Source organism: Pteropus vampyrus, unplaced genomic scaffold (assembly GCF_000151845.1).
Source record: "Pteropus vampyrus isolate Shadow unplaced genomic scaffold, Pvam_2.0 Scaffold504, whole genome shotgun sequence".
Classification (NCBI taxonomy): domain Eukaryota; kingdom Metazoa; phylum Chordata; class Mammalia; order Chiroptera; family Pteropodidae; genus Pteropus; species Pteropus vampyrus.
Window position 1 is genome coordinate 34,729 of NW_011889285.1, and position 15,061 is coordinate 49,789.

General features: G+C 33.2%; 1 protein-coding gene across 1 annotated transcript; it reads right to left on the bottom strand.

Annotated features, from left to right (window-relative positions):
• Positions 1-4,279: 4,279 nt before the first annotated feature.
• On the bottom strand, positions 4,280-7,418 carry LOC105307556 (olfactory receptor 52Z1-like). The gene is made up of 2 exons (XM_011383104.2): positions 6,494-7,418; positions 4,280-4,311 (listed from the first exon to the last, which is right to left on the bottom strand). Exons 1-2 carry the CDS (start codon positions 7,416-7,418, stop codon positions 4,280-4,282), a joined length of 957 nt encoding a protein of 318 aa, XP_011381406.2.
• Positions 7,419-15,061: the final 7,643 nt, after the last annotated feature.

Genomic DNA, 15,061 nt, shown 5'->3' on the forward strand with positions numbered 1-15,061 from the left:
CCAAGCCAGAATTACAGGAAATATCGGAGGGACTTCTTTCAGAAGAAAAAACATGTATCAAAAACAGGAATAAAGAATGGTAACAACTACATTCCTATCAATAAGCACCTTAAATGGAAAAGATTAAGTGCTCCAACCAAGGGATGAAGTGGCTAAAAGGCTAAGAAAACAAGACCGCTACATATAAAAAAGAAGGGAATGGAAAAAGATATTGCTTTGATGGACCTAGAAGGTATTTAAGTCAGATAGAGAAAGATAAACACTATATGACTTCACTTATATGCGGAATTTAAGGAATAAAAAGAACAAACTAATCAAAAACAGACTCACAAATATAGTGGACAATTTGGTGATGGACAGCGGAGGTGGATTTGGGGGGCTGGGAGAATGGGGTGAAGGGTTAAAGAAGTACAAATTAGTAGCTGATGGATGGTCATGGGGATGGGAAGCACTTCATAAAGGAATGCAATTAGCATTAATACATTGGCTAGGTGGAGGGTCAGGGGAGAGAGAAAGCAACTGGGGGGATCATTTTACTAACTATAGATGTTTAACCAATATACTGTATACTTGAAACTAATTAAAATTGAAACAATAAATTTAAAAAATAAAAATAAATTTAAAAAAATGAATAAATATTTTCAAATTTTGGGGGTAGATACCCAAAAGAGGCATTGCTAGGTAAATGGTAATTCTATTCTTGATTTTTTGAGGAAACTCCATACTGTTCTCCAATATGGAAAAACTGGAAATTGGTACAGTGGCTGTACCAATTTACATTCCCTTTAGTAGTATATGAAGGTTCTTTTTTCTCCACAATCTCTTGAACACTTTTTATTACTTGTCCTGTAGATGATAGCCATTCTAACAGATGTGAGGGCTATCTCATTGTAGTTTTGATTCGCATTTCCCTAATAGCTAGTGAAGCTGAGCATCTTTTCATATGTCTGTTGGCCATTTGTATGTCTTCTGTTCGGGTCTCCTGCCCATTTTTTATTTGGATCGTAAAGTCATTTCTACACTCAGATTTTCCACTAAAGCTACTTTGTTAGATCCAAGGGTTTAATACATTTCATATCATTCTTGAGCAATAGACAAAGCTTCAATAGGCTGCTCAGATGCTGGCTCTCTCCCTTCTAGCAGAACTAACGAAATGCTAAAATGGTTAGCCATGCCTGGATAGAGTCACTATATATGTTATGGTCATCAACTAAAGAATCTATATCATTCACAAAACTACCTAGTGAGGCTGCCAATTTCAGATCTCCATATTAGTTTAGTTTTCTAAATCTGAAACTGCATTTTAAATCTTGGGAGATAGACCATATTTGGTTCAAATTCCTCAACAGAACATACCATTTATTATTGCTAATTCATCTTACTTCAGCAATTCTTATTAGCAATTTGATTTGATATTGTATTTTAACTTCAAATTTCATCCTAACTACTGAAACTGGTCTCATTATGGCCACAAATGAATTCGTAACTATTAAAAATAGTATATAAATTTTACTATGTACTTAGTTGACCTTTCTGCTATATCTGACACTTGTTGACTACTATTGCCTTATTTAAATGCTAACTTCCGTTTGATTCCTTAGAACTAGGTTATAATGCTCAGCATGCTAGAATTAATTATGGATCTCACTTTTAAAGAAGAGATTATGCATTGAACTTTAATACAGGGAGGAAACCCAGAGTACTTCAAGATATGGGGTTTCAATTTAATCAAGATAATTGTAAGACAGTAGAAATATACATATATGTGTGTGTGTTGGAGGAGTGGATAGTATGACTATCAAAAAGGGCAAAGCAGGGAACACACTAGCAGTAGCCTCAGTATTAAGTCAGAGATTTAACAGAGATTTGGCCATAGGTAGAAATAACATTAAACAATAGAACAAAATACAGACTTAGATGTTACCACTTTACTAAGGGATGTCATGGAAAAGTGACGAGGCAATCCTGTAGATATCTTGTGAAAAAAGGGAATAAAGTAAATCTTGAATGGTTATTGTTGAAAGAAAAGAGAAGGTAGGTTTGTGAAGAAAAACTTGGCTGTGAAATCCATTGAAAGCCCGATTTTCCCTTCAAATCATGCAGGCACCAGATTACAATATTTAAGTAACATATCAATTATATTGCATTGTTATTTTAAAGAATTAAATGCCATTTTTAATCCGAAAAGTTTATTTTCAACTTTTTTTTCTTATTCCAAAGTTATATTTTCCATGTGACAACCACATTTTTTATTATTTTCTCTTATATCATTGATGATCTTTTTCTTTAATGTGATTCTTAAAGAATGCTCTATTGTCTTATTTTTATCTTTCTGAACAGTCTCACTTATCTTCATGCTTTCAGTTAGCACATATATGCTTATGATTCCACATTATCTCCTGAGTGCCTGCTAGCATCCTGCAGGCTTCTTAGATTCATCACATCCAAAAGTGATCGTGAACTTTTTTCACCATATATATTTTTTTCCTATTCTATAAGTGACTGCCATCCCCAAGCAAGAATCTGAAAGTGATCTATTTCTTTCACATTCTCACTCCTTGTTACTATTCCATAACAACTGCCAATGAGTCCTCCTTAGAATCGGTGGTTATGTTGTTCCTCTCCATTGCACTCCAAAGCCTAAATGCTGGCATATATCATCTCTTGTATAGATTGTTTCAAGAGCCCATTTTATGCTAAAAAGAATAAACAATATTAAAATTGTATGCATCATTTATTTCTGTCATAAAATTAATGCATGTTGGTTATATGCAATTCAGAATATGTAGAAATTATAAAGTAAATAAAACGCCTCCAATTCTCTTGTGGTAGACTTTATTCTTGTTTGAAACTTTTCATTCCTCTTTCTTTAAGATTATACACTATTGCTTTGTGTTTTAGAATGTTTCCTGAGGGAAAAAAATGTATATATATGTGTATATATATATATATATATATATATATACTTCATTGACCTGATTTAACAAAGCAACTAGCTTTAGCCAGAGAAATTGACACTATGTGACATATGAAACATTCTAGCATGAACTGTAAGAGCCAATGTGTGTTTCTGCAAGCTCTCTTGTCCTTTTCTCCGTGCCATAAAAGAGGCATGTCTCAGATAAAAGTTTGTCCTTCAGCTTAAGTCATGAACTGATAAGACAGAACAGAATCTTAAACAATCTGCAGATACAGATACCAATATAAGCCAATAGAATTTAAGCTTTTTAATTTTCTCGGCCTTGCCTAGTAAAGCTCACTTTTCAAATAATCATAACTATCAATACTGTATTTTGGTGTCTTTTTTCTATTATTAACACTGTACATTTAAGCTTAAGTGACTATGTCATGTGTGTATGTGCATGATATATATGTATATGTATATACATAACATATATGCACATATACATATGTTCATATAATATACATAGTTTTCTAACCTATTTTACATGTTCTTATTAATATAATTTATGTGTCCATAAGTAAAATATATTTCACAAGTGATATTTATAATAGTTTTACAAATTTCTATACAAGTTATGTTAATTTTGTTTTACTCATTGTTTTTTCAGTTGTTTTAAGTAGTTCACTAATTCTAAATAATGCTGACGTGTACATATTTGTGTGTGTGTGTGTGATAAATTCTTAAAACTGGAATTGCTTGATAAAAAATGCTAAGAGCATGTGTCGCATGTACTCAAGTAATGTTAAGTTATCTTAGAATCCAGGCAACAATAGAGGAGAGGGGATGATAGTCCCATCATTATCTTTGAAAACATAAAGCATTACACATGAGACAATAATATAAACCAGAACTTATATCCCTTTAAAAGACACATTTTGAAATAATAGATGGACGTAAAATGTTTTGAAGTTTACTAGCAATTATTATTTCTTATTTAGTGTACTTGCATCTTTTTAAGCTTTCTCTACTTTTTTCTTTTTATATTTTATTATTTATTTTTATAATTTCCTGGGGTGATATTGGTTAATAAAATTATACAGGTTTCAAGTGTACAATTTAATAGTACATCATCTATACATTGTATTGTGTGTTCACCACCTAGTTAAATTCTCTTCCATCAACATATACTTGACTCTCTTTATCCTTATCTACCTCGTCCCCTACCCACCTACCGTGTGGTAACCACTAAACTTTGTCCATGTCCACGAGTCTCTGGTTGTCTTGTTCTTTGTTGTAAAAATGTCTTAAGGCCACTTAATCATATAGTTTAGCATCATCCTATAATCTATTGACTCCCTTACTTCTCTTTATTCCTCAAAAAGTTTGCCCTTGAATCAGAATCTTCTAATTGTTGCAACTTTGTTGACATTTTATGTCACTTTGGTATCTATGAGGATGATCCATTCCAAACATTAGCCTAAGGATTGTTGGCAGCAGGGCTAGTTTGTTTGGTGGATTGAGTTTTTAATGTATCTATTCATAAAAATTACCATCATCAGAACAAAAATAAATAAATATTTACTAATGTTAAGTTTATCATAAGACATATGACTTAATTATCAAACAAATGAGGAGGATACTACAATAATTAATTATCAAACAAATGAGGAGGATACTACAATAATTCCATTTTACCACTTAAGAACCAATAATTAATGTAACATGCCACTTTCATACAGTTAGTGTGTGACAGACAAAATCATCCAATATTTTAACCCCTAAAATATACTTCCTTGCTGAAATTAAAGTGAATAGTACATATATTTCAAGCCAAGGTAATTATCCAAGACTCCAAAGGTCAAGGAAACATGTTTTCATTTCTCACATTGAATTTTAACTTATCTTTTTGTGAATATGTGGACTTCTCGTTAGAATATTCCTATTGTTATTCTAATGTTACCTGAATCATATTTTACCCTTTTTAAAATTATTAACAGTTCCATATTATTTGTACAAACCTGGGTTTCCATTCAAGTCTGTCTCTTGCTCTGAGAACTTGAGAAATTAACTTTGCCTCACTGACTTATATACAGATTCCTCACATACAAAATATAGTATTGTTACCTGTATTTCTATATAAATAACCTTGTAGTAGTATTGTGATGGATAAATACAGCATCGAGTAGAAATTTGATAGCAAAATACCTAAAGTATAGTAGAAAAATACCTACTTTGAATTTTTAAAACTGTGGATTTGAAATCCAAATATTTTGAAGATAAATCAAAATAGTGTTTATTTAGTCTAGTACTACTAGGCACAAATTAATTGTATTTTCTCTGTCTTCTTCCTCCTTCCCCCAAATGAAAATGATATAGAAGAGTGTATTCACAGTTTTCTTCTTTTCTGGTACAGAAGTGTGTGTGTGTGTGTGTGTGTGTGTGTGTGTGTGTGTGTGTATTAATGTGTATTAATATGTATACATGTACTATAGAGACACAGATGAAAAAACTAACTCTCTAAAGATTGCAGACATTCAAATAAATTTAAAGTTTATTTACTTTATTTTATTTTTAGTGTAAATACAGTCAGATTTCACATTCCCATGACATCGTGCTAGTCCTTAAAGAGGAGAGATGGTAAAAAATATTTTCTTGGTATGGAGGCATTAAAGTAGAGTCTGAAGACAAGTTCATAGATAATTATTTTAGGTGCAATTACAGCCTTTTTCATATAAGATTACATGTAAATTTCCTGTTTGTCTATATTCTTCTTTTTTTGTGTGTCCTGGGTATGAAAGTTTTCAATTCTATAGTCCCTCAGTGATATCTCTGTTGATAATCAGAATGTTCATTGATGATTTGGGCCTAAAATCCTCAATACATAGAAAGTAGTATTATTTTTTAAGTTATCCATGTGGTCTCAGGTGGATTAATTTAATGTTGGCTATTACTTGTTTGAACTCAGTGTTATCAATTTATTTAATAAAAATATACTATGTGTCTATTCCATACAGTAGACTTTGTGAGATATCAATCAGGAAATATCTATCTTAAGAAATAGTTGCAGATATAAATAACTAGAATATGGTGGCCTCATGCTATTGGTCCAACTATAAGCTGACTGCAATAAGAGTGTTTCTATTTCAGCAGAATTTCTACTGTCTATAAAAAAGCTGAGTGACGCATGACTCCAACTTGCCAGCTCTGGACAGAAAATGTCCATCTGAGTTAAAACTTACAGTATATTTCTCTTTTCTCAGAGTTATCTTTTGTATCCTTAAGAATAAGCTAAAATGCATGACAAAAATAAAATAAAATCCATAATCCATAATGATAAGATGGCTAGAAGAACTGAGAATATAATTAATTTAAAGTATTTTTTCAAATTTTTAAGTGATTTAGGAAAATGCACTGGAAACATTGGTAGATATTATCCTTTCAAGTGTGTTCGAGGATATTTTATGGAATTTATTATATCTCATTGAACCAGATTTTTAAACTGTGTGTGTGTGTTTCATTCAGAAATATCCAGGATTTAACATTATTCTTTATTTTAACAGCATGTGCTGATGGAGGAGAAGAGCAAAATCACTCGATCTTGAATCTGTTTGGTCTTCACCCCATAAATGATAGGGTTGAGCATAGGAGGCCCTACCACGTAGAGGTTGGCCACTAGAATGTGTATGTGGTGAGGGATGGTCTTACCCCCAAAGCGATGCGCAAAAAACGAAAAGAATGCTGGGGCATAGAACATAAGTATGACGCAAATGTGGGAACCACATGTGTTAAAGGCCTTGCATCTGGCAGTCCAAGAAGGTATCTGAAACACTGTGAGAAGGATCATCGTGTAGGACATAATGATGAACACTACATCCAGTCCTGTAGAGAGTAAGGCCACAGTCAGGCCATAAATGATGTTGACATTGATACTGTCACATGCCAACCTGGCAATGCCCATGTGCTCACAGTAGGAATGGGCAATGATGTTTCTCCCACAATATGTAAGTCGGTATACCAGGAAAATGAATGGAAAGCATATGATAAAGCTCCTGACCACAGCTGCTATGCCAATCTTTCCAATGACAGAGGAGGTTAGAATTGTGGTATATCTCAGTGGGTAACAGATGGCCACGTAGCGGTCAAATGCCATGGCCAGGAGAATAGCAGATTCTGTCGCAAAAAAGAAATGTATGAAGAACATCTGGGATACACAGCTAGCAAAGGATATATTCATGGAATGGGACCAGAAGATGGCCAGCATCTTGGGGGCTGTGGTCGTGGAGAGCAAGACATCTGCAAAGGCCAGCATGGAAAGGAAGAGATACATGGGCTCATGGAGACTGCTCTCAGTCACAATCAGGAAGATCAAGAAGATATTGCCTACGACGGCCACAATGTACATAGAACAAATAGGGATGGAGATCCAGGTGTGCAAATCTTCCAATCCTGGGATTCCAATCAAAACATACCACATCTCCTGGGGATTGGTGTGATTGTAAAAGGACGGAGACATCTGCGGGAACATATTCTAGACCTAGTACATTTAACGAAAGCCCACAGGACTGACTGAGGATTCAGGACGACCCCTTAGGCTGAATGATATTTCATCAGATATTTTCCCACAATCTTGTGTTTGAAAGAATAATGAGATGTATTACTACCCTGAGTGCACTATGACTCCTTCCATGGAAGAATTATAGATTGTATCCTGAAAAAGATAAAAGTTAATGTTTTATAAGTGATTAATACATTTTGTAGGAATATATATATATATTTATGTGTATATATATATATACATAAATACGCACATATATAAATCAAATCTTCACAATAGCCTGCTGAAAACTTTACAACAAACCATGGCATAAGTATTGTTATTTCTATAGATGGTAAAAATAAAGAGTCCCACAGACCTTTAGCCTTTTTCTCTTGGTCCCCCTATATTCAAAGTTAGACAGGGTAAATTTAAAAGCTGTGATCTTAACGACCATCCGATACTAGCTATAAAAATAAAACTAGATATAAAACATGTCTTAAAATTTTATTGATCATATTTCTGAATAATACGGACATGTGAAATTGAATTATACTGTTTATGGATGAGGGAGGAAATAGGTGTTGACAAAGTAGATGTTAAGCGACAGAGAACATAATGCCCTCTTCAACTTTGATTGACCATTGACTTGATGCTAAGCCCTGTGCTAGGAATTGAGGACACACAGGCACAGTAAATCGATCCCCGTAAGCCAATCAATACATTCCTTAAAGCTGTAAAATGAACATTAAAAACCAAGCTGAATAGGCCTCTTAAATGGATATGCCTAGCATGTGGTAAAGAAAAATCATTTTATCACACTTGAGTCACTTATTGAAAATTAGACAATATACTTTGCTTTTTCAGATGCCACCACAATAACTTAATGCTTTCACATTATAAATCAGGGGTCATGGTCCTTTAATAAAAGGGAATGGGGTAATTTACTGATTAGTATTTCCGTGTGGTTATCAAAGAATGTGAATAGAAGCAAGAGAGATGTTAGGTGAAATATTGGCCTAGGATATAAAGCATTAGGGTAGACTGTATGTATGTGTACATACAAACATACATATATAAGCATAGATATAGACATAGGTACAAAATAAATGGATCAAAGTGTCTCCCATCCTCCCCCAGTACCTATTTTTGAATATGAGCTAATGGAATCTCTTGATTTCACTGCCACTCTAATCATTGTACAGTATAGTTTTACTACCTTTGCATTTATTTTTATTGTCTTCAATATTTCAACCCTTCATTGTATGTGGTTGAAATGTTTGAACCCTATATTTTGAGTTACAGTTTACAATTTATAATACTCAAATGGTTAGCCTATTAGGCCTTTACGTTGGTATATGATACTTGCGATGCTTAAGTCTATAAATCTCCTTTAATTACATAAACCAATTATTTAACTATTTGACATACAGCTGGAAGTGTTGGAATTTTTTTTAATGGGCTTTTGATGCTTCAGAGAGTGGAGAAAAGATCAACTTTGGAGCACACGTACACAGATCTATGCCAGAGCCATGTGTGAGTGAAGTGTAGTTATGGAGGGGAGGCTTGTAGTGAGTGGGGCTTTATAAAGGCATTAGTCATGGAGGAAAAGAGTCTACATGATAGAAAGAAATACAGAAATGAGATACTATGTACAATAAAATATTACTCAGCCATAAGAAAAGATGTTATACTGCCATTTGTGAAAACAAGAATGGATCTTGAGATAATCATGTTAAGTAAAATAAGTCAAACAGAAAAAGGTGAGAAGCATATCATTTCACTCATATGTGAGATATAAAAGGGAAGCACCAAAGAAACAAGACAAGCAATATAAAAACTCATAGACACAGACAATAGTTTCAGATGGAAAGCGGGGAAGTGGGGAGGTAGATAAGGCTAAAACAAGTCAAAGGTATGGTGACAAGGAAATATAACTTTGGGTGGTGACCAAACAAGGCAATATACATATGACATATTATTGAATCGTATATTTGAAACTTATATAATTTGATTAACCAAAGTCATCACAATTAATTGAATAATAAATTAATTAAAATTAAAAATTAAACTCATTTTTATAAAGGAATGGAGGTAAATGGGAAGGAGAACACATTTTGCAAATTTTATTCTTATTTTTTAATTTGTTTTTTGTCTTGACTGTAGCATTATCACCCACAGTTACCTAACTTATAGATCTAGATCTCCTTGTAACATTATTTTATAATACTACTGATGGAATAGTCTGACTGAATCATTAGTATATGCACAGAGATGTGTGGTAATACAAATAGTATACATCTAGGGCCACATAGAAGTGAATTTAAATACTGGCTAAGTCATACGTTGGCTGCATGATCATTAAAAGTTCCAGAATTTGAGTTCAGTTTTACTTATAAAATAAGTAAAAATGAACACCAATTAAACATATCAGTCAACTCTGAAGTTAGTATTTTAAGATGGTTGCTTCATAAACCAGATATATTTTCATTCCAACAATAGAAAATCAGGGTACTTACAGATTGTCACTATTAAGACGAAACTAATTGTTGCTTTAAAAAGTTTAATTATTTTACTTTAAGTTTTTAATCCACTGCACAGAGAATGAACTGATTTAAGGATATCCAAAGAGGCTAAGACTTAATTTCTTATACTGAGCACATGGTATCTCTTGGTAATTTTCACCTCGAATCTGTCATTTTTATCAGGGGCAGGCAATTTAACATAGTAATGGACACTTGGGCTTAGAAACAGAGTATCAACAGCACCTGATATATAATGAATATTTAGTAAATTCAATGGAAAAAAATCATGCATATATGTATGTGTAAGTACATACATACATTAACTACTAAACATGTTTAAGCACTGAGCTTTGTTATTAACTGCTGGAATATAAATGCAACACATCTAAGCACAACCTTCCGACCCACATGTCAAAGAAAAATGACCACTGCATAAACATATTCTAAAAGGAAAAACATATACAAATATTTGTACTCTTTGAAGAGATCCCATTCAACAAAAGAGCACAATTACATACTACAGTTGCAATCAAGTTCAAAGTTTAATCTAAGTCAAAAACATCATAGTTCAGGGTTGATGAAAATGCAAGGTAATTAAGTTGTAGTATAAATAAGCAACTTCTACAGTTTCCTGCCTTTTTCATTTTCTGGTGTCTTTTTCTACATGTCTTCATTGAACATGACTCGACTTACCTATATTTTCTAGGATCCTGAAGATATTTATTTAACTGGTTGAATGGAGAAAAAATAAAAGAAAAGAGATGCCCAAAACACAAATAGGAACCAGGAACTCCCTATATATATCTCCTTTCAAGTATCTCTTGCACCCAACATCTTTGGCCTCCAGAAGATTAAATTTGATTCCTCTCATGGGAAGAAATGGCCTAGAGCTAGTTCTGGTACTTAGTCCTCAGGGAGAAGTGCCCTTGCTTTCGCTCCCTCTACAATTTGTTTTCGTGGTTTGCACTCTCAGACACATACTTAGATGTCAGAGACTCATACTACTGCAGTGACATCCTGTTTCCATGGAGGCATCTGCAAATACAAGTTGTGAATGCCACATGTGGAAGAAATGTAAGCTTCTTAGAAGGCACCTAAAACTGGATTCTGTCATCTTATTTCTTTTGAAATTTTCAGTGTCATTAGGTATCCCTCTCTCCATTGGTCAGATAATCAACATCAGAGGGGTCCAGAAATGCCATCAGCTACAATAGAGATCCCTTTCATCCTTGGAAGGACATTTTAAAGAGGGTTCCAGATGGAGGAAAAACAAATAAAGACAACTTCTATTATACCAATATGATTCAAAACTGACTCCATGCAGATGAACAAGATTTGTGGAGAAAGGAATGTTTTCTCATTAACTTTTCTTAAGTGGAGCCTTGCAAATATTCATTCTTTGCTGAAAGCAAGGACTTCCTGAAAAACCTTTTCACCTGTATGACTATGACTTTCCTATAAATGTGATCACTGACCATCTGCTGACCTTGATTGGATGATCAATGCTAGACAATTACACACACCTCCCAGTAGTTACCTAGACATCTTTGTCCTCACTGGAAGAAGGCAGCTGTATGTTATTCTGTAAGTGTGAGTGCTATATGGAAAGACAGACACTAACTGTTCCCTGCATTTCAAATGCTTTTCATCCAAAGATCTTGAAACCATACATAATGATTAATTCAATAGCCACTTATATTGGTTTTGGATGGATATAAAAAAAAAAAGCAACAGTACTTATCTGCTCTTCCTTGGAAACAAATTAAGAGAACCAAAATATAGTAGCGAAAAAGAGATTGGTGAAGACAGCGAGAAATTAAGTGACAGTAGAAATTGGTCTGTTCATCTGATTGTTTGATGGTGACCAGAAGAAAGAATAGGATCCACGGGTGGAGGATCTAGGCTCTATTCCTAATTTGCTCAGATATTTACAAACTAGGGTTCTACAGCCCTGCTTTTCTCATCACCTTAAAGAGTTATGCGTTATTGCTTTGTGTAAATAATGATTTCAGATACATATTGTTTTCTTGAAATAATTATGCTTTCCTCCTTTGATAAAAAAAGTTTTGGTAGATAATACTTTTAGATACATATAATAAGCAGGAGGTCAGTAAACTTTTACTGGGTTCAAACCCATCTCCAGTAATATCTTACACTGATGGATTAATTATTACCCATGACCTTCAATACATTCAGTCTCTCTTACAGATATCTATATTCCAGTACCTGAAATCCTTGGGGCACAATTTTTAGAAAAATTGTTTTCCTAAGATTTCAGAAATGTTACATGGTCATATATTTGATATTAGATAACAATATCAATGGGATCTTGCTGAAAGCCTCATAACCAAATAGATTGATATTATTTCTACGGACATATGAATATTTAACTATGCAGGATAAACAGAAATGAAAAATATCCTCACGTCAGTTCATATCAGGTTTTGTCTCGCCCTAGGTCAGGATGTGCAGCTGAAAGCTTCAGGTTTCAAAATTCTATGAATTTCAAGAGAATGAATAAGGATTGTGGCTCTGTCACTAAAATAATGGTAGTAATTTCTTAGGGCCTTGACTTTAAATTGAAGATGTTGAACTGGTTTGAATTTCTGCTGTAATTCTGCATTAATATTTAAGATTATCCAAGCTGACCCTACACAGCTGTTTTATAGGCAAGAAAGATTCCTGAATGCTTGTACCTCAGCCAGAATGTGAGAGAGAAAAATTCTAATGAAAGCCTTGATCTTACCACAGGGCTTAAGGAGGGAAAGACTAGAAAAGAATCTCCTGTTTTCCACCTATTCATCCCTCCCACCCTCCCCCTGAACCGCTGGTTACACTTGATCTTTGTTTGATTTTTAATTTTGTCTTTTCCAGAATGTCATATAGTTAAAATCATATAATTATGTATCCTTCTCAGGATCCTTTCACCTAGCAATATGTCTTTTCACAGTTCGATAGCTCTCTCTATTTTAAATCAAAGAATAACATCACATTGTATGAATATACTCAGTTTGTTTATTCATTCGTCTTAGTTAAATGATGAATTATTTATAATTATTTATAATTTTTTTCAATTCTAAATAATTCTTCTATAAACTTTCATGTGTGTATCATTGTGTGGAGATGAGTTTTCAACTAAATTAGACAAAATATCTAGTAACTCAATTGCTGGATTACATGGTAGGACAAATTTTAGTTTTGTGGGAAACTGCAAAACTCTTTTCCAGAGTGGCTGTACTATTTTGCATTCCAACCAACAATGCCTGAGAGTCCCCATCCCTCCATATCCTCACCAGTAACTGGTATTGTTGTTGTTTTGGATTTTAGCCATTCTAATAGATGCGTAGTGATATTTAATTCGTTTCCTAATGACAAGTGATATGCAGCACCTTTTTATATGATTATTGCTATATGTATATCTTCTTTGGTGAAGTGTCTGCTCAGATCTTTGTCTGATTTTTAACTGTTTTTAATTTTTTACTGTTTTTAAAGTTCTTTGTATATTTTAGATATAAGTCCCTTATGAGATAAGTGATTTTCAAATATTCTCTGCCAGTCTGTGGCTTGTCTTTTCATTCTCTTAACTTACTGTGAAATTACACCCACATATATATTACATATATATATATGTAATATATGTGTGTGTGTATATATACATACACACACACACACACATATATACACATACATACACATATACACATTTATGTATGTAATATTTTTCGGTGAATACTTGGTGGATACTCTGAATTTGTACTTGTGTCCTTTGTTCTGGGAAAAGGCTTGTAAAAATTTCCTAATAAAGTCCTAATTCTAACAAATTCTCCTAAATTTCCTAATAAAGTCCTAATTCTAACAAATTCTCCTAAATTTCTCTGTCTTTATAGAACTTTTATTAATGAGATGTTGTTGTTCTTGGGTTGACTCTACATATTTTTTCTCCCAGTCCTTATATTTAATGCTTTGGGTTTTTGTTCTGCTTTGTTAAATCTATCTCAAGACTTCTATTGTTTTTTTTTTTTATCTCATATTATTGTTTAATTTAAAAAAATCTTTTGTGTTATCTAATTGTTTCTTATTTATAGTGTTCTGTTCTTATATCAAAGGCATAAGGTGACCAAGTATTTCATTAGGAGTATTATTTATGGACTCGTTTTATTCTGAATAAGCTCCGTTCCATCCAATTTATTTTCTACTATAAAATTTGTTTTCGACATGTGATTTTTGTATTGGCGGATTTAAACACATCCCTGGTAATCTTTGGTTGTCCATTTATATTTCACAGAGAGGGATCAAGTATGTAGTAGGGATTTCTATGAATATGAGGAGATTTTTTTATCTGATCAGTTACTTGGTGGCTGATGAGGAAAAAGCCTACCCAATTCAGTGAGGGATTACTCAAATGCCAGTAACTGTTGGTCTTTTCTTTAGAGACAGTTTTCACAGAGAATAATCCTATAATCTCCTAACTGTGGAATAGCAATCTGTTTAGTGTATTAAGAGATGAATGAAAAAAAGCTTTCCATGAGCTTCAGCATTTGATATGTATGATTCTATATAATCCCTCTCTTTTACATATGACACCTCAGTCCTAGAATCTTTTGTACCTAATACCCCATATGTGGATCGTATTTATTTCAACTACTACAGTAACCAATCATTTTGCAAAAATTCATAAGAAGTGGGTTTCTGGGTACTTTAATTAGGAAATCTCACACAGATATTTACCTTTTCTACCATTCACACCTTTATGTTTTCCAGGATTGTTCTGTGCACATCAGTTTTCTTCTCATTAGAATCCTCTTCTGTAGGCACCTAGATTACAGACTTATCTATCCTGTTTTGTCTTCTGAGAATACTATACAAGATTTGTATGTTTATAAAATTGTTTTCATAGATACTGCTATCATTCCCTCTCACAATTTCTCTGTGTGTACACCTACAGTGTTAGTAGATTATAGGTAGTAGCATAAATAAAACGTATTTACAAACTGCCAGGTTTAACTGTAAATTGATACTTTTGTATTTCTTAAATTTGTATTTTATTATTAAATGAAGCACAGAAAGGTGCATAATAATGATACAGCTTGATTAATT